The sequence below is a fragment of the Labeo rohita genome, chromosome 5 (genome assembly GCF_022985175.1).
Source record: "Labeo rohita strain BAU-BD-2019 chromosome 5, IGBB_LRoh.1.0, whole genome shotgun sequence".
Lineage (NCBI taxonomy): Eukaryota > Metazoa > Chordata > Actinopteri > Cypriniformes > Cyprinidae > Labeo > Labeo rohita.
Window position 1 is genome coordinate 15876215 of NC_066873.1, and position 21196 is coordinate 15897410.

The 21196-nt window shown below is 34.9% G+C and overlaps 2 protein-coding genes across 2 annotated transcripts; both read right to left on the minus strand.

Moving 5' to 3' along the window:
- Positions 1-171: 171 nt before the first annotated feature.
- On the minus strand, positions 172-7248 carry arsk (arylsulfatase family, member K). Its single transcript, XM_051109302.1, has 8 exons — positions 6862-7248; positions 6234-6363; positions 5956-6115; positions 5447-5729; positions 3424-3595; positions 3119-3343; positions 1516-1731; positions 172-1388 (listed from the first exon to the last, which is right to left on the minus strand). Exons 1-8 carry the CDS (start codon positions 6976-6978, stop codon positions 1114-1116), a joined length of 1578 nt encoding a protein of 525 aa, XP_050965259.1. The 5' UTR covers positions 6979-7248; the 3' UTR covers positions 172-1113.
- Positions 7249-7868: 620 nt separating this feature from the next.
- Positions 7869-21003, minus strand: nol6 (nucleolar protein 6 (RNA-associated)). Its single transcript, XM_051109299.1, has 26 exons — positions 20824-21003; positions 20140-20355; positions 19887-20003; positions 19598-19774; positions 17844-18012; positions 17383-17517; positions 17121-17284; positions 16576-16696; positions 16418-16476; positions 16220-16321; positions 15678-15793; positions 15417-15594; positions 15173-15295; positions 14938-15086; positions 12658-12733; positions 12429-12569; positions 12229-12346; positions 11508-11662; positions 11231-11394; positions 10991-11143; positions 10818-10915; positions 9274-9398; positions 9099-9185; positions 8809-9009; positions 8565-8666; positions 7869-8433 (listed from the first exon to the last, which is right to left on the minus strand). The coding sequence occupies exons 1-26, from the start codon at positions 20866-20868 to the stop codon at positions 8284-8286; spliced, it is 3441 nt and encodes a 1146-aa protein (XP_050965256.1). The 5' UTR covers positions 20869-21003; the 3' UTR covers positions 7869-8283.
- Between the last annotated feature and the right edge of the window lie 193 nt (positions 21004-21196).

Here is a 21196-nt window from a genome sequence, read left to right on the forward strand (position 1 = left end):
TACATTAATTGCCTTTATTTAAATGATTACATCCAAATATAAATATAAAAATCATATCTTTTAGGTTGTTTTACAAGTAGAGTGTAACTGTATTATTTATAGTAAGCTCTTTATGTGCAAACTGTTTCCAAGTACATTGTCTGGGTAGCAAGCCTTCACTTATGCAGATCATTGTTTTTTTTTTTTTGTGAACAAGAATAGTCTTGTTTGTGCTGACCACTGACGGTTACACACTATCAGACAAGTTTTTAAACAGTAAGATTGGTTGGTTTTAAACACCAAGCCTGCATTTATTTGATCCAAAGCACAGCAAAAACAGTAATATTTTTAAATATTTTTACTATTTAAAATAACAGTTTTCTATTTAAATATATTTTAAAATGTCATTTATTCATGTGGTTTCAAAGCTGAATTTGTAGCATCATTACTCCAGTCACACGATCCTTCAGAAATCATTCTAATATTCTGATTTGCTGCTCAAAAACATTTAATATTATTATTATGTTGAAAACAGCTGAGTATATATTTTTTAGATTTCTTTGATTAATAGAAAGTTCAGAAGAACAGCATTTACCTGAAATAGAAATTGTAAATGTCTTTATCATCACTTTTGATCAGTTTATAGCATCCTTGCTAAATAAAAAGTATTAATTTCTACAATTTATTTCCAAAAAAAAAATAAATAAATAAATTATACTAACCTCAAGCTTTTGAATGGTATAGTGTATAATGTTACAAAAGCTTTTTATTTTAGATAAATTCTGATCTTTGGATCTTTCTATTCACCAAAGAATCCTAATCAAAATTCTAACCTGTTTTAAATATTGATAATTATAATAAAAAAAAAAAATTGAACAGAAAACCAGCATATTAGAATAATTTCTGAAGGATCATGTGACACTGAAGACTAGAGTAATGATACTGGAAATGTAGGTTTGATTACAGGAATAAATTACATTTTAAATTTATTCAAATAGAACGCAGGAATAGAAAACAGAAAAATATTTGACTGTTTTTGCTGTACTTTGAATTAAATAAATGCAGTCTTGGTGAGAAGAAGAGACTTCATTAAAAACATTAAAAATCTTAAAACTGGTAGTGTATATCAGATTATTAATCCGACCCTGACAGCCACTCTTCAATATCTCTCTCATAGGACTTGGCATCCTTCTGCCAGTCAATATGCCATCTGAGGTTAGCTATGACCTGAGAGTAACTGTCCCCTAGGCTTTGCTTCCATTCCAGAAACTGTTGCTTATTGTAGTGGTGAACAGCTTGGGAGATGCTGGGGTAGTCCACAATTGTGCGTAACATCTTGTCCAAGTCCTGGCATACATGTGGGAAATGTGATGCAACATTTCTCAATTCTGATTCATCTTTGGACAAGTCTATGTGGAGAGAACACTGAAATGAGTTACTTAAGATATACGTTATATATAGTGGGGACATCACGTCTCTATTGTGTAGAATACTATGGCAAAAGAAATGTTTTTGCTATCATGAAAATAAACTCACTGAAGAGTTGTGAGGGAACGGTCAATCCATCTGCATACGTGATGTACTTCCACTCGCCAATCCTCAGCATATATGTGGAGGCGTTCGCATTGCAACCATGATATTCACTGAGCACCCAGCCGGGATGAGGCTCTACTGACTGAACGCTGACCCCAGAAAGAAGAGGGATCAGTGAGTGACCACTGAGACCCCCTGGCTGTGGAACACCAGCAAGATCTAACAAAAACATATAGAGCAGATGGAAAAACGTGAAAACATTTCCAAAGACTAAAAAACAACAACGACAATGACTTTTTCTATTTAAACATACTTTAAAATATAATTTTTAAAAATATAATTCAAAAGCTGAATTTTCAGATCATTCCTCCAGTCTTCAGTGTCACATTATCCTTCAGAATCATTCTAATATGCTGATTTATTATCATTGTTGGTAACAGTTGTGCTGCTTAACATTTTTTGAAACCTCTGAAACAATTTTTATTCAAAACAGACATTTTGTGTCACAATATAGACGACTATTCAAAAGTTTGTGGTCAGCAAATTTTTTCTTCCTTTTTTATTTTTAAAGAAATGAATACTTTTATTCAACAAGCATGTGTTAAATGAATAAAAAGTGATAGTAAAGACTTATATTCTTAGAAAAGATTTCTATTTTGAATAAATGCTGTTGTTTTATTCATCAGAGAATCAAAGAAAAAAGTATCACAGGCTCCAAAAGATATTAAGCAGCACAACAGTTTCAAAACTAATAATAAATCAGCATATTAGAATGATTTCTGAAGGATCATGTGACACTGAAGACTGGAGTAATGACTGATGAAAAATCAGCGCTGCATCACAAAAAATAAATTATATTTTAAAGTATATTAAAATAGGAAACCAATATTAGAAATTGCAATAATATTTCACAATATTACTATTTTATCTGTATTTTTTATTAAATAAATACAGCCTTGATGAGCATAAGATACTCCATTAAAAAAACATTCAAAATCTTTTGAACGGCAGTTAATATTAACTTAATTTTTATATAATATTAACTTAATTTTTTTATTTATATTAAATATATAATTTTTTATTAAAATTTCATTTAACTTCAAAAGGATTTGGCTCTCAAGAAACATTTTTCTATTATTATCAATGATAAACACAGTTGTGGTGCTTATTATTTTTGTGGAAACAGATTATTTTAATCTAAACATTTTTTAATGATTCTTGAGCTCAAAAGAACAGCATGTATTTGAAATGATTTTGGAACATTTTAAATATCTTTACTGTAACTCTTAAATAGAGTAAATCAATTTAATGTGTCCTTGCTAAATAAAAGTATTTCCTAAAAAAAAAAAAAAAAAATAAAAAAAATCTTATCTTATCTTATGATTTACATTTACACTAAAAATAAAATTGAGAAAATAATATATATATATATATATTTTTTTTTTTTTTCCCTCAGTTTTATTTTTAGTGTAAATGTAAATCATAAGATAAGATAAGATTTATATATAGTTTTATATTTTTAGTGTAAATGTAAATCATAAGATAAGATAAGATTTATATATATATATATATATACATATATATAGCAACCGGTTTCCAACCTTACCAAGCACAGTGGGATAAATGTCCACTAGAGATACAGGCAAACTAATTTCAAAGCCAGGCTTCACTCCTGGGCCCATTATAAGCAGAGGGACATGAGAGCTGCCCTCGAACATGGACATCTTATAGAACTGCCTGTGCTCCATGGCCAGATCCCCATGATCCGATGTGAACAGTATGACTGTTCTGTTCAGTAAGCCAGTCTCTCTGAGAGCAGCTATCACCTCACCTACAGACACACAATCACAGTATATCATTACATCAACCCTGGTGATAAAACAGCACTTAAACACACATCTGGCTGCTCACCCAACATGCTGTCTGTTTCAGCACACATGGCATAGTAAAAGGCTCGTATATTTCTGATCTCTTCTTCTGTGAAGTGGTCACTGCAATTTTTGGTGAAGGTGGAGTAGTAATCCACAGGGTGCATGTCTTCAACCCGTAACCACTTCGGAACAGACACTTGATCGTAAGAAACCTTTAAGAGAAAACATAATCATTGTGAAAGTACCTTAGATAAACTACTGCAACAGACAAACTTCCACTGTGAGACTGACTCTGTTATTAGTGTACATGCTGTAGTTAAAATCAGTGGTAATTATAATGAACAAAAATGTGCATAATAACAGCTGTTATTTTGATATTACTTATATATTATATCCACTACCTCTGAAAAGTTTTTGAACAGTAAGATTTTTAATGTTTTAAAATAAGTCTCTTCTGCATAACTTTATCATCAAAAGTGATGATAAAGTGATATCTTTATCATCACTTTGATCAATTTAAAGCATCCTTGCTAAAATATTAATTTCTATAATTATACATAATTAAATCTCCCAAAAAATGTACTCAACTGTTTTAAATATTGAAAATAATAATAATAATAATAATAATAATAAATGTTTTACTAGAACGATATCTGAAGGATCATGTGACTGGAGTAATGATGCTAAAAATTCAGCTTTGAAATCACAGGAATTAATTTCATTTTAAAATGTATTCAGATAGAAAGCAGTTATTTTAAATAGTAATAATATTTCAAAATTTTACTGTTTTTGCTGTACTTTGGATCGAATAAATATAGGCTTGGTGAGCAGAAGAGACTTTAAAAACATTAAAAATCTTACTGTTCAAGCTTTTGACGGGTAGTGTATAATATATTTATATATTAATATTTTAAAATATAAATATGTTTTGTATAAAACCTTTTTTTTATGTTTTCATTTTAATTTTAGTTTAAGTGTTAGTCATTTTGTCATGTAATGTTCTTATTAGCTTTTTAAAAAATAATTCTGTATAGCTTTAACTATTTTTTAGTAAATTTAGTTTGCTTAAAGTTATTTTATTTCCGTTAGTTGCTAAGTCAACTTTTCTTTTTTAAGTTTTTCATCTATTTTTTTATCTCATTTCATTTTAACTTTATTTTAATTAGAGAAAACGGTTTTAGAATCCCTAGCAATGTTCCTGCCACCTAAACTCACTATGGTTGTTTAAAGTCTTCAGAAACACAAATTCAAAAACAAGACGACATGAAACAGCACAACTACATTAACAAGCGAATTATATTTTAGTATTATAAATTTGATGGTACTTGTTTGGAACTGTTGTACCTACAAAATGGGCAACATTGTGTTTTACTGTTGTTTTTGCTTTTTTAACTTAATTTTGTCACTATTAACTAAGGGAATAGTTAAACTGAGGAATTTCCTACTTTCATTTTTACTATTCAGCTGTTTCCTTCTGAAACTAAACACACTACGTAAAGATTTCAAGCCTTGCTCAGTTTCTGATTCTTGGATTCAAATCCCAGATTAAGTCCAGTGAACAAATCTGAAGATTCAAAGAATCTGAGTGAAGATTTCCTGATAATTTACTCACCTCCATGTCATACAAGATGTCTTTCTGTCTTCAGTCGCAAAGAAATTAAGGTTTCTGAGGAAAACATTCCAGGATTTTTCTCCATATAGTAGACTTCAATGGTGGCCAATGGGTTGAAGGTCCAAATTGCAGTTTCAATGCAGCTTCAAAGGGTCGCAGCCAAGGAATAAGGGCCTTATCTAGCAAAACACTCTGTCATTTTCTAAAAATTGATATACTTTTTAATCACAAATGCTCATCTTCCACTATATGGAGAAAAATCCTGGAAAGTTTCAGTTTTCGATTGAAGACAGAAAGACATCTTGTATGACATGGAGGTGAGTAAATTATCTGAGAAATTCTCATTCTGGAAGTGAACTTCTCTTTTCAGTGTTTTAAGACTCTGATTCAATTGGGATTCCAAAATTTACAGGTTATTAATGTCTCTGTTAGATCAAGCAAACCAACTTGCCTTGTTTAGCCAATATGGGGAGGTGCGGAAGGTGGAACCCCCGGCTGTGGGTCCCAGGGAGTCTGTGCGGTATGGGTGGGGGAGATTCAGCCCAACGTATAGTCCAAATGGCTGGGCGAGAGACGCAGCAGTGTGTCGGATCCACTGGACCGCAGCATCAGTGATGTTCCAGTCTTTAATCATTACCCTCTTTGTGGATGTATCACCCACCAGATCTGTGACCGGACGGCCCTCTTGTCTCAGCAGGAACGGAACATCTCTGGTCCACGCCTCCACACGATTACTGAACAACAGAGAAGCTCCAGATGTCAAAACAGTATATTTATTGTTATATAATCTGTAGTGTTTTAGAATGATTTCTGAAATATATATATATATAGAAAACTGTATTTTCAAATAAATGCAGCCTTGGTAAGATTTCTGGCCAATCTGTTCCATCTGGCCAACACCAGCTTTTGAAATGAAAGTATATATATTTGAAGCGTCCGAAGACTTTACACAAAAGTCACCTGACAGAGTGATGTCCTGATGTGTAGTCTAGTTTCCCCATGCTGTGAGTGTGGTACCCACTCTTTCCTAAGCGGTCCATCCATGTGGTGGCATTGGGATCAAGACATTTATAGTTGTTCCAGGCTTGAGTCAAATGAACAAACTGCCCACTCCACATAGCTGCCAAAACACATTTAGCCATCACATCAAGATATCCATCTTATTTTTGCATGTATATAACAGTTTTGGTACACAATAGATATCAATATGCAGAAGTTAATACTGACTAATACTGTACCTGCTCTAGAAGGACAGCAGATGGGTGAATTAGTGTACGAGTTGAGAAAAGCAGCACCCGTTTCCCTCATATAATTGATGTAAGGAAGCTGTACGACTTCATTGCCTGGAGAAAAAGTTAACCTGCCATCCTTCAGAAATAAGAAGACAAATAAAACCAAGTGTTGTGCTCAGTTCTCACCCCCACCAGATTACTACCCCAACTAGTATTGGTAGGTTTACTGTTAGGTGAGGGGGACCCTGGTGAAAAAACCAGCATATGCTGGTAGGTATGTTTTGATGCTGGTTTAAGCTGGTCCTTTGCTGGGTTTTGATGGTCATGTTGCTGGTCAAGGACCAGCATGAACCAGCATCAAAACCTACCTACCAGCATATGCTGTTTTTTTTCACCAGGGGAGGGGTTAGGATTAGGCAATCAGGTAGCGAACGAGAGGGGGTAATAATTTGGCAGGGGTCGAAAATGGGCACAACACCTAGTTATAAAACCGAGTGAGCTGCCTACATAAGCTTCCTTTCTAGGTTTTAAAACACAACCAGCAATTCTTTGAAGTTAAAATAACTGAAAAATGAATAAACAGTCACCGCTTAGAAGTTATTTAGTTTATTAAAGTGTAAAATGAATGACTTACGAAGGCATCAGACATGATCATGACTATGTTTGGTCTGTCATGTGATGTCCAGTTCAGATACATGCACCGCGCGTTCATTTGAAGCATCAACACCGCTAATGCGCGAAACATCAGCATTGTTTTTACATTTAGACGTGAGCACAGCGTTAAAAACGACGTTTAAAGACGATAAAGATGAATGGTTTAACAAAAAGTCGTGCAAACTTCGTCTCTCCTTAAACAGCGATATGTCCGGGCTGCATATGCAATGAAATCGCACTATCAGCTGACACGTTCATTTTACACATTAGAAGGCCGTATTATGTCGGTTTAGGTTAGTTATTTATCAGTAATGTGCACGTTTGACTGAAAAAATCGTTTCATCGCTTCCTTTTTCCGTAAACAATCAGGTACCGCCACCTATTGGACAAAATATAATACTGCTGTAGACAAAACGGGAATAAATGTGACCCTGGACCACAAAACCAGTCATAAGGGTCATTTTTTAAAGTGACATTTATACATCATCTGAAAGCTGAATAAATAAGCTTTTATCCTGTTAGGATAGGATATATTTTTGCACTGAGGGTGCAAAAAATCTTAATATTGAGAAAATTGCATTTAAAGTTGTCCAAATTAAGATTTTAGCAATGCATATTACTAATCCAAAATAATTTTGATATATTTACTGTAGAAAATGTATGATCTTTACTTAATATCCTAGTGATTTTTGGCATAAAAGAAGAAAAGATTATTTTGGCCCATACAATGTATTGTTGGCTATTGCTATAAATATACCCGTTCTACTTAAGACTGGTTTTGTGGTCCAGGCTCACAAATTACATTTTAAAACATATTAAAATAAGTTAAAAAATAATTAGTTATTGATTATATACTACTACTGTATATGTTATATACAACAATAGAAAACGTTATTTTAAATCATAATACTTTACAAATATCACTGCTTTTACTGTATTTTTAATTAAATAAATGCATAATTGGTGAGCAGAGACATAAAATACAGGAAGGACAAATATTATAACGTTTTCTTTAATTTTACACAATGCAGTAACAAGGATTTAGGGCAGATGTGTTTTTACAAAAATCGTGGTCTTAAATTATTTCTAATTATTGTCTTTATGGTCCCATTTTCTTTTTCTTTTTTTAATGAAATACTTTATAAAATAAAACTTAGAGCCAGAGTCAGTCTTAAATGCACAAAAAGGTAGGTCACAACTTATTGTATACAGGGAAAACACATCATCTTGTTATTATGTGATTAAAATACAGAAAAAAAAGAAAAATAACACTATAGAACAATGTGTTTAAAAAGCAGATGCAGAGAATTTAATTGAAGCAATTCGAGTACATGAAATGTACAAGTAAACACGCAGCAACATCCAGATGAACAGTTATTTCTACAGAAACTACTGCCAGATCCTACACAACCCATTTTTCTGTTCTAAGTTCCAAAGATTTGACGAGACCCTCTCCGATGATGCGGAAATCCTGAAGGATGGCCTCTACGTTTGGCACGGTGGTTACCACGTCGCCATTCACCTCCACCCGGCGGGCATTCATTAAGGACGCCTGAGAACAGAGAAAATCAAAAGTAAAGAAGGTGCCATAAATCTTCACTGTAACTCAGTTGACTTCAATTCTGCCAACCCTACTCAGGGTCATAGTAAATATAATCTTAAAAAAAACAAAAACTGAGAAACCTTAAAGGGTTTGGGCTCAAAGGCAGCTGGCTTCCACAGTACGGCGATCACGGTTCCACCATACGGGTCATAGAAAAATAGAGCCAGATCTCCAAATGCTTCCTACAAAATCACAAGATAACTGGTATAAGAACTGGTATAAGATCTGATCTAATTTACATGGTATTTTAAGTCTTAACAGAGGGCATAATGGGAAAAGATTGCATTAATTGTGAATTAAAAAAAAAAAAAAAATCACACAAACCCTGAGTTCAGAAAGATACAATCGGACCGGATCGTAGTCTATGACTGGCAGAGCTCCTCCTGACACTAATGCTTTTCCTTCAGAGGTTCCTCGGTTGAAGGTATAGGTAGCACGATCCACAGCTTTAGGAAAGAGAGGAACCTGCTTTGGACTGAGGTGGATCAAGACATCATAAGCCTCCAGAGGAGGTCGAAATACCACCTGAAAACAAAGGAAACAGTAAGGTTAAAGACAAAAAGATGACAGCTATATAAATTTGCATTATACAGGTGGAATATAGAGGAACTGACCCGCATGTCTTGCTGTTCGCCGGAGTTGAGCTCAGTCTCTAAAACACGTAGACTCTCTGCCGCCAACATGACGGCACGCTGGAGCATCTATGGAGAGGACAACATCACTTATGTTTATTCACGCTGTACATATAGCAAATCTATAGCAGAATTTGAGAATACTGGTACTACAAACCTGCACAGAAGGAGCTTCTTTAGTCCAAACGGACACTTTCTTGTCATTGGGAGTGACTATGAACATGGCGGGAAGAGATTCTCTAGAGGCCACAAAGTCATTCTTTATATCTGTGTGTTCAGCAGCTGAAACATAAAAACGCTCATTTCAATATCCACAGATGTTTTGGGGTGTGCACAGACTGTTAGTTCTGAAACTAGTCATTGTGTTAGATCTAGTCATGGATCAAATGACTTCACTTGTTCAACACATGACGGTAACAGGAGGACATTTTTTGGAATTTGGGAAATAATAATAAAAACAGATTTTACAGGGCCCTAGAAAAATGTATTGTGGTTTCTACAAATGTATTAAACAGCACAACTGTTTTCAATATTGATAATAATGAAAAATGTTTCTTTAACACCAAACCAGCACATTAGAATGACTTCTGAAGAATCACGTGACACTGAAGACTGTAGTAAGGACTGCTGTAAATTCAGCTTTGCCATTACAGAAATAAAAAACATTTGAATATAAATTAAAACATACAACAGTTATTTTAATTTGTAACAATATTTCACAATTTTACAATTTGTACTTTTTTAAAATAAAACAAATACAGCCTTGGTGAGCAAAAGATACTTCTTTCCTTTGCACGGTAGCGTATATTACAAAAACATGTTTTAATCAGGCACACCAAAACTGTACAGTGGTGGCCAAAAAAATGGTTTTAAGCCAGTTATTTATATTTTTTTTACTGTAGTGTGTCAGTAGGAAACATTTCCACGTTACATTTCCAAACATTCATTTTACCATTAATTGCAATAATCCAGTAAGATTTTTGTTTTTTCTCACAAGGAGTCTGACAACAGCCAGTGCTCCACACAATGATCTGATCCCATCATCATCATCATCCAGTCTGTCTGGAATGACATGAAGAATCAGAACAAACTAAGACAGACTAAATTCAGAAGAACTATGGCAACATCTCCAAGATGCTTCAAGAAACCTACCTGCAAAGCTACAGTACTATTAAACATTTTAGGCACCTGTGTAAATGCTGTAAAAATGGGGATGCTTTCAAAATAATGTCATATATAGACTTACTTTATCAATTAACTTCTATTAACTAAATTAAAACAACATTTGGTGTGACCTTCCTTTGTGTTTAAAGCAGCTTTTGCCCTAGGTGCACTTGCACATGTTTTTCAGGTAGCTTTGCAGGTAGGTTTCTTGAAGCATCTTGGAGACATAAATAAAGCCACAGCTCTTCTGGATTTAGTGCGTCTCAGTTTGTTCTTTGGCTGTTGTCACATTCCTTGGGCAAACAAAAATCTTACTATTTTATTACAATTAATAGCAAAACAAATGTTTACAAATGTAAACCGATATTTTCTACTGACACACTACAGCAGAAGACAGAAATAACTGACCTAAAACCATTTTTTTTGCTGGTGAAAATACTAGTGTTCTAATAATTTTGGCCACCGCTGTAAGTAGTAAAAATGGTTAGTCATGCAAGCCCAAAAAAGCACCAGTGAAATACCCAAGATGATGCATACCTGTGAGTTTCCCATTGAGGTTGACTATCAGGGGATTGTTTTTCCAGTCAAACGTGGAAAGCAAATGAAGGAAGCGAAGGAACCCCACCTGAGGTGAGCTGTGAAGAGATGTGGTGTCAATGTATATGTACACCATACAATAAAGAATAAATGAGTCAGAGGGCCAAAATTACCTTGGTGGAGTGAAGGGAGCAGGATGTAGGAAGAGTGAAGCCACCAGCAGATCAGCTGCTTCCTCTCGGATATCCTCCAACAGGAACTGAGATGCCAACCAGCGTTTAGCCAGGCGGCACACGACACCAAAAGACCCATTCTGCTGCTGGAGCCTAACATGTAACACATCATACATTTATCTAAACAAGCCACTTACCAAGACAAGTCTGAGTATGTGCATGTTTATGTATGTGTTGTACCCATGCAAGGTGCTGGTTAGGAAAGGTTTGTGCAGGGTCTCCAGCTCAAGTGCCTGGGCCTCGGCATTGTCCCTGTAGATCAGCATTCCCTCAGGGGTCAGCCTTTCTCTCAGGAGCAGCGGTTCTCTGTGATACGCCACCTGGATTCGGAAGACTAGCCCATCCTAAAGGGATGAAGGCGAAATTATGTTGATTGTGCTTGTAACTTAATTTGGACAGCATATTACTAGTATCATAAATGTGAAAAACAACAGAAACATTAATAAATGCACGTTACCTTCCACACATCCACATAGTTGGGTGTGGCATGACATTTGAAATTGTGTTGTTTGCCCAGCAGTTCTTTCAAGCAGATGTGAAAGGCCGCTTTAACACGGCGTATTGCCTTGGGCTCACTGGGCCATTTTCCACTTCCCTCCATATGAACAATGACTAGAGAAACAAAAGGCAAATAGGAAGGAATGATAGATAACAGCATATTCAAATAAGTCATGCCTGTGGAGCTGAGCTCAAAACATAATAAACATCCACCAAAATAGAGTGCTGTAGGAAACAGGTTTGGATTTGTTTTTATTATTATTATTATTTTGCATTTTCGCTTTCATTGGCCCAAAGTCATGTTTTTTTAGTAAAATGCTTGAAATCAAGTCTATGGTTAAACACAAGCTCAAGATATATTCACATTTTATTTAAATATGTATTCAATGGCATCTTTTTTTTTTTTTAGTAAGTAGCTTATTATTAATGAAGACCAGCATCACTGATACCAATACTACTATGGGTGTTTCTTTTAAATGCATTTTCCCCTTAATTTTAGTGATAATATCCATTCAACATTATAGTATTATTGAAAGCCCGCCAATTGAACAGCCCTGTTTTAAAGTATATCTATCTATGCTCATCGATAGGTATACTATGATAATATTATTATCATAGAATTATGAGAAACTATTATTTTGATGTGTTTATATAATAAAACAAAGTCTTAAATACATTACCTTTAATAGGCGTGATGTAATAAGGGCAAGGTTTGCTCTCCTTTGGTACTACTCCAAGACCACCTTTCTTTTTGTCAAAAAACCAATAGTCCAGCTTCACAGGAACTGGTGGGAAAACCTGCAGAGGACAAATGAGGAAAATTAAGAGATATACTGTACATGAATTATCGTATAACTGAATATAGGAGGAGGTGGCTGACCTGTGTGTATCTTAAGGCCTGGTGGGCACCCTGCACTGCAGTGATAGACAGCGGCAGACCATCCAACTGCCAGAGCTTCTTGCTCAGATCATCATAAGACTGAACCACCTCCAGACTCTCCTCCTCTCCTGTGGTCTGGTCCTGGGGGACAAAAACACACCATGAACCTTTGCAGAGAAATCAAAACCTTTACCATTTAATGAGTAAGACATTCACTTCTATTAAGTACCTTTTCACCAACTCTGATGACCATATCCAGCTGTCCACCAACAAATGTGATGCATGATTCAGGAATATCTGCATGACTGGAATAAAAGAAAACAACATAACACTTTTTTATTTCTGTGAAAATGTAGTTCATGGAAAAATGCATCAAGGGAAAGCTTAGAAAACAAACAAACAAACAAACAAACAAAAAAAAAAAAAAACAGTAACACTAAAAATTGCTAAAATGTTCCACAGTACCACCTTAAAATGAATATTCAGTTCAATTTGGATTTAAAAGCTTTCAAATCGAGTTGACTTAAATTTAATTAGATTCTGACTTATTTGGGTATCTTTCAGTAATGATTTCTATTTATCTACAGAGAACACAAGGGCCAGTTTCACTGACAGGTCTTAAAATAAGCCAGGATTAAACAATAGTAAAATAGTTCAATTAGGAACTATTCTTTATTTATGTCATTTTTATAAATGTGCTACAAAAAAATAACTGGTGTGCACCTTGAGACAAAACAAAGGCACTGATATATTTCAATCGGTGCAAGTTTCTTTCAGTTGAAACAGCTCAGACTTACATTTTAGTCTAGGTCTAGGCTTAAGCCTTGTTTGTGAAACTGGGGGAATATGTATTAGGAAGATGATCCCAACTACTAGAATATATTAATAGCTTTTATTGTACCTTCTGATCATGCTGAAAAAAAGTGATGCTATTCCACAGTATGTGTTGTCTTATTTTCCTGTACAAATATCTAAAGATTCATAAATCAAAATACATTTAATTGAGAAGCAAAATGACATTAGATAAGAAGTCTTGCTTATTATAAAATAGATTAAAATTAAGTTTATAAATAAAATATGGCTCAGAATAGGCTCAGAAAAATCAGCTTATTTCAAAGGGAAAACAATTTCATATGAATGATTTCATATACCCAATTTACAGATATTTCTTCTTGTTTTGAGCATAAAGTCATACACATAATTTAGCTTTCTTTCTTTCTTTTTTTTTTTTTTTTTTTTTTTTTTTTTTTTTTCACAGCTTGAGTAAATGTATCTTAATTTAAGGATGTTTAGATATTTGTATTGGAAAACAAAAATACTTGTGAAAACTCATTTTTTACAATGCATGTAACATTTAATGCCATGACTTGAATTTAATACTTTCTGCTCTGACTGAACACCTTTTTAAGGCTTTAAAATTATGAAGACCTTTTTAATACCTTTTTAATTTATTATTATTTTTATTTATTTGGCTATTTCCATTTTAATTTTTAGTAATTTTTGTTTTAGCAATTGTTGTGTGCTTTTGTCATTTTTATTAGGTTTTTTTCTGTTTTAGTAATTTTAGTACTTGGTACCTAGTACCAAAGCACCACTTCTATTTTCATTAATTTTCAAATTTATATTTTATTTCAATTTCTAAAAAAATTTTATTCTAAACATTGGGGTTGCCCTCTAATAGTCAACTAACCGACAAGAAGAGGCTTGGTCAGCCAAAATTTTATTAGTCGCAGAAAAAAAATTGGATGGAAGAATTGGATGGAGGTGCCGGTGTGGTCACTTGCTCTTAAAATACTCCGTCATTTTTGGTCATACAGATAAAAGTAATACATTTTTCGAATCTGTAAAGACTATTTATTTGTGTGCATTCACAATAACAACAAAATGTTGTGCTTTTTTAAAATAATGAAAGCCAACAGGATGCATTTTCTGCCGTCTTGGTCTCTGTGAACCTGAGTGCGAAACTTTGAAATTCCATGTATACTTGCCTATAGAACATATAGAAAAATATTCTCAGATTATGTAATCCGTATGAAAATTACATACAGGTGCATCCACTACTGCAGAGACGACAAGTCAGTGATGCCGACTTCATATCTTAAGCCGAAAACAAAGAAAGCACTAATTCATCAATAAATTATTAAAACTGAAACATTCATAATTATTACATCTGCTAGTATGCTGTGGCAAGCTTTTTTGTGTGTGCTTGAGTGCTTATTAGGCTATGTGAGCAATTGAAGGCTCATTATTATCATTTGTTTTATTAATAAACATGTGACTAATTAATGCACGCCTACTAGTTGACCAGAAAAATCTTTAGTCGAGGGCAACCCTAATAAACATTAACAATAAGGCTGGAGGTATGAACTTTAATTGCTATTTAATAAATCAATCAAAACAACTGCTCTGTGGAGATTAACTGATAAATTTTGAATTAATTTGACTAACACTTTTAATACACCTTTAGAGGGTGTATTCAAGTTGAGAAATGGCCAGAATAGAGACGTACAGTTTTAGCAGGTGAGTAATGATCATCATTGGAATGAATCTCCTTTGACAGTTGGAGTTGCCTGACCACAGCACTGCCTCAGTGATGCCTCCATCCTGGAAGCGCCGCAACTCTGAGCGAAAGCCCCACAGCTGCCGGAACTCAGCTGCCTTCAAACACAAACAACATAGATGGTTTTGGACACTGCTACAGAACTCTAAGAAACAGACATGTATGCATATGTGGGCTAGTTTACCTTAGGGTTATCTGCTGGTGGTCCTCTCTCGAGAACACAGAAAGCATGTTCAAGGTTCAGCAGCAAACCAATGGTTAGAGGCGGCTGGTCCTTGTGCTTAGGAGGTGCGCTGCCCACCAACCACTGAAAAATCATTTACACAGATTATGCCAGCATATACAGACTGTTTAGGAATGCTTTCATTGGTGAAACAGCCACTCTTACGCAGTACATTTTGACTAAAAAAAGGAAATGGAAACTATACCTCTGTGTCTTGAGGGAGTGAGTGTACCAGAAGGTGGATCCTTTCTCCAAGCCCTCGCTGCAAGAGGGACAAAATGAAGGGAAGTGCAGTGAGCACATAGTTCCCGCTGCGGTCCATGAGCTCATTGAGGAGTAAAAGCTTCTTACAGGAGCTCTGCAATTTCACCATGTCAACCAGTCTGAGAAAGCGAGTGAGAAAGAGTTTGTGAATACATGAATACAAAAACACAAGAACAGCAGGTCTGTGTTGACGGACACTTACTTAAAGACTTGATCATATGTTCGGAGAATGGATTTGGGCGTCATGAGCAGAGCCTGGAAGCCATCTACTGTTGGATCATCCCAGAACTTCAGAGAGAGTGATGCCTCATGCTGGATCTGACAGACAAATTAGAAATATTGAGATTATGGTTGTTCACCCGTTAAAATCTCGATGCTAATAAATTAATCAAGTTAGTTAAACACATGACAGACACCCCCAAATCAGTGTTACTTTAGTATGTTTAATACACTATTGCAATATTTACTAATATTACTAATAGCTGCATAAAATTAAGGTTGAACCACTGATGGCACATGAACTATATTCATAACGATGTCCTTACTACTTAGTACTTGCATTGCTCTCTATGCATTGTCAGAAAGCTCTTGAATTTAATCAAATTTGGAACAACACGAGGGTGAGTAATTAATGGCAATTTTCATTTTTGGGTGAACTATACCTTTAAATGTTGGTTCTATAAATTATAAGTAAGTGAATATCACATTATCACCAAATTAAAGTGATACTACAGTGGTGCTCACCTGTTTGTAGGTAAAAGCGGTCATGTCTGCAAGCAGATTGAGATGCCCAGAGGGATCCACAAATACCACAGAGAATGCCGCATGGAATTCCGGCACTGAAGGCTAAAGTAGGAGAAAAGAGAAAGAAAAACATGGTGATGCAACCAAGGCAAACCAGGCTAAAAACAGCAAGTAACTGCATGAGTCACTTCAGATTACCGCTTTTGAGTCTGGGTTTTTGCACAAGGTGATACCATTCTCTGTCAGATCTGTGGATGCTGAAAATGTCAAAGGAAAAAGCAGATATAACTGATTAATACACTTACATTAATATAACTACCATAACAAGTTATGAAAATCATTTTGACCTCTCTTACCCAAGAAGTGCAGTGCATTCCTCAACAGCTGGTAGGGATTCATAGTTTTTCCCACTTTGTGTGTGGACAGAAGATAAGCCATTAACATTGACGCATGGAAGCCACAGAAACAACCTGCACCCTAAAGAAACAACAGAAACAGAATTCATAAAAAAATGGTGTTGTTTGTTACTTTTATCTGACTCAGAAAAAAAATTATCTATTAAAAAAAAAAAAAAAAAAAAAAAAGTTTTCTAGAATAAGCAGTCTGCCAATTGTTTAACTTTTTTGTGGGAAAAAGTGCATTTATCAAATATACAATATTAATTAAATATCAACCAAATCTAAAGTTAAGAGTATAAAGTTCAGCTAAATGTTTCAATTTCCCTTCTACTTAACTAAATATAATCCATTGACTAATCCTACAATATCAGAAAAAGAACATTTCGATTAAGAATAAAAATAACATTTTTGGCCAAGTGCTTACACACAATAGGCAGATAACAAAATATAATTGTTTAAAATTAATATACATACAAACACAGACAGAAATAATTTGGTCTTACCTGGTCTAGTTCTCGTTGTCTCAGCCACACTTTGAAGAGAGCCACACCCTCTCCAAAAGCAGGACACTGTGCGCTGATGGCTGACAGGAACTGAAGATGTGACAGCGGGAGATGATCTCCAAGAACTGTGCTGTTATAATGAGGAGTTGGGGGCTCACTGCTCTCTGCATCATCAAAATGACAGAAACATATTATGACACAACAGTATTGTGTGCCATCTCAGTCATGAACCTGAGACTAATGTCAGAAAATTCCACAATACCTTGCTGCTCTTTGGCAACGCCAGTAAACCACTCAGTCCTTATGTTGTTCTTCTGAGGATGGAAGCGGCTAGGTTTGAGGAAGTCCGGTGGGGGAATTACATGAATCCGTAACGTCACCTTACTGCTGTCTTTACCTGAAGGCCACACACAAACGTTACATGATCACTTCAGTTTAATACAAAGGCTGAAAAAAAAAAATCAGGCTGGCACACTTATATATGCACACTCCCGAGAAAGACCATCAATCTCAGTTTTCTCCACAGGGTTGTTTCTATTACTGGACTCCAAGCAGCAAAAGAAACAAGTGTGCTAGAAGCAATTAACTTGGAGGCTAAAACGATTTGAGTGGATAATAACAGTAGCCACACCTCGGCAAGAAAGCATTTGCATTGCAATTAAATATGAAGCAAAATTTGAAGTAGCTAATGAGTATGACAAGCTACTGTTAGAACAATTGTACCTGGGGGTTTGAGTAGCAGCACTGGGCGAAGCCGGTTGCCATGAAGACAAGAGTATCGCAGTGAACCCACAAACTCTGCGAAGGAGAGGTGCCGTGCCAAGCCAGCCAGATATAGCGCTCGCTTTCGAGGGTATCGCTGGTTAATGGCATCCATTGGGTGCAAAATAGACTTCAAAAAGAAAATACACCATATTATATTATATTATAGTCAGATATATACAGAGAGTCAGGTGGATGGACATATAGAGAGACAGATGCATACAAATAGATACACAGATAGGTCAAAAGGTCAAAAGTTTACATACACCTTGCGGAATCTGCAACATGTTAATTATTTTACCAAAATAAGAGGGATCATATAAAAAAGTTATTTTTTATTTAGTACTGACCTGAATAATGCATTTCACATAAACAACATTTACATATAGTCCACAAGAGAAAATAACAGCTGAATTTATAAAAATGACCCTGTTAAAAAGTTTACATACACTTGATTCTGAATACTGTGTTGTTAATTGAATGATCCACAGCTGTTTTTTTGTTGTTGTTGTTTAGTGATAGCTGTTCATGAGTCCCTTGTTTGAACTCTTTCCAACAATGACTGTATGATTTTAAGATCCATCTTTTCACACTGAGGACAACTGAGGGACTCATATGCAACTATTACAGAAGGTTCAAATGCTCACTGAAGATCAAAATTAAATTTGACTTATTTTGTCTTCTGGGAAACATGTAATTATTTTCTGTAGCTTCTGAAGGGCAGTACTAAATGAATAAAATCTGTTCAAAAAATGTCACTCTTAATGTCGGCTCTTAACGCATGATTTTGTTCTTTTGAAGCATCAGTGAGCATTTGAACCTTCTGTAATAGTTGCATATGAGTCCCTCAGTTGTCCTCTGTGTGAAAAGATTAGGGCTGCACGATTATGACAAAAATCATAATTGTCGAATATTCCATTGACATTGTAATTGCAATTATTAATTACGATTATCACAATTTACATTGAATGATGTTTTGAATAGTTTTATATCATTGTTTGAAGCAACTGCATGCTGCATTTTTATATAACTTCTTCTTTACATATAAAAAAAGTGAAAATGTAAAAATTATAACAATGAGAAAAAAAACCCTTAAGATAACCTGTAGGAAAAATACACACACTCACACCTTAAGAATGATTTGAGTGTTTTTTTTTTGTAATTGTGCCTTTGAACAGTTTCATAATTGTGGCAGCTGTAATTGTAATCATGATTAGAGATTAGATTAATTGTGCAGCCCTAGAAAAGATTAATCTCAAAATCATTGTTGGAAAGGGTTCAAATACACAAAATGCTGAAAAACCACACAATTTGTGCGACCTGAAGGATTTTTCTGAAGAACAGAAGGCAGTTTAACTGTTCAGGACAAACAAGGGACTCATGAACAACTATCACTAAACAAACAAACAAACAAACAAAAAAAACTCCCCGCTGTGGATCATTCAGGTGACAACACAGTATTAAGAATCAAGTGTGTGTTTTGAACAGGGTCATTTTTATAAATTCTACATTTTCTCTTGTGGACTATACGCAAACGTCTTTTATGTGAAATATCTTACCAAATAAAAAAATAAAAAATATGCATTTTGTATGATCCCTCTTTTTTCTGAAAAATAATTAGCATCTTGCAGATTCTGCAAGGTGTATGTAAACTTTTGACCTCAAACGGAAAATAGATGGATAGATAGATAAATAGCTTTCGATGTCTAACTTACAGTTGGAATGGTAACAGCCAAGTCCACAAAAACTTTGGGTTTGATACACGTGCCCAGTGGATAACTGCCCACCAGGTCGACTGATGCCGGAGGCTCCATGTGAAATTTGCCTTTTGCTGTCGGTGGAACGAGGAACAATGGGACTTCAACACCCACCAACCATGAAATATCATCCATCTGGAGAGCAGGAGGAAACGATTAAGAAAACTGAGGTTTTCAGCTACCATACAGATCAGTGGAAATCAGCACTGATGCTGCTGATGATAAAAAAGCATCACAGATTTCTGACCTCCACAACTTCAGATTCGGGAACACACTGCAAGTAATCGGTGACCTGCTGCACAAAGGTGTCCACCAGGTTCTTCCTGTGCTCACTAAGGGCCACTTCTTTCAGCAGTTCCTCCATCTGAAAATCATCCATATGAATCAGTCATAATGCACATGTACATTGCTAAACTATCTACAGAACACTTCATGTAGGTAGCAGCTCACTAAGTATTGTTAACATACAATGACAGTTAAACATGCATATCATTTCTGACCTGCATTTTCAATATGCTGCAGTGGAAGAGAGTCTCTGCTTCTTTAAGCTGGTTGAGTTCTTCCACCGTTGGGGCTTTGTACAGCTCTTTTTTGGACAGCTTGACTGGTCGTAAGACCCCATCATCTGACACATTTTCCTTCGCTTTTCGTTTGGAGTCCTTAGACTGTTTTTCACTCTTTTCTTCTTCATCCTTAGAGTTATCTGATACCTCCATCTATGTAGACATTACAGTTTTTATTAATCTTTAATTAAATGTTCATATACTTCCCGTACACATACAACAAAAGTAGATATCTTGGTAACACTTTATAATAAGGTTTATTAGTTAACATTAGTTAACTAGTTAATACTTCTACAACATTTATTAATCTTAGTTAATATTAACTTCCACATGTATTAATGCATTATTAAATCTTGTGTTTGTTAACATTAGTTAATGCACTGTGAACGAACAATGCACAACTGTATTTTCATTAACTAACGTTAACAAATGATTAAATACTGTAATGTGGTTCATTGTTTGTTCGTGTTAGTTAACACATTAACTAATGTTAACAAATTGCACCTTAACGTAAAGTGTTACCAATATATTTTATATATTTTAGGCTTATTTACAAAGTGTATTTTGAAATACAACTTTGCTAAGGAATGTGATAAGAAATCTGCGTGAAACCTCACGAACCTGATCTTCAGCTTTAGTTTCAGTGGATTCCTTTATCTTCTTCATTTTGAAAGAAATTACAGTAAGCCTTTAGAAGGGTAAATTCAAATAATTCATTAATTTACAGTTTCATCCGATTCAACGCGTCTCTCACATGGGGGAACACATGGGACACACTAACAACGGGCTGCATTGGAGAGCTCACCGATTGGTCCGTGTGCAGTCAATCCTTCAGTGATTGGCTGCTTAACTTTGGTTCGGCCTCCTCAAGTTTGGTAGAGATTACAATAGACGCATCTCTGGGAATATTAAATATATCTCAATTTTTCACATTTTTTACATTATAAATATAACATAAATATAAGGCACGGACACGAATATATTGATTTTTTTT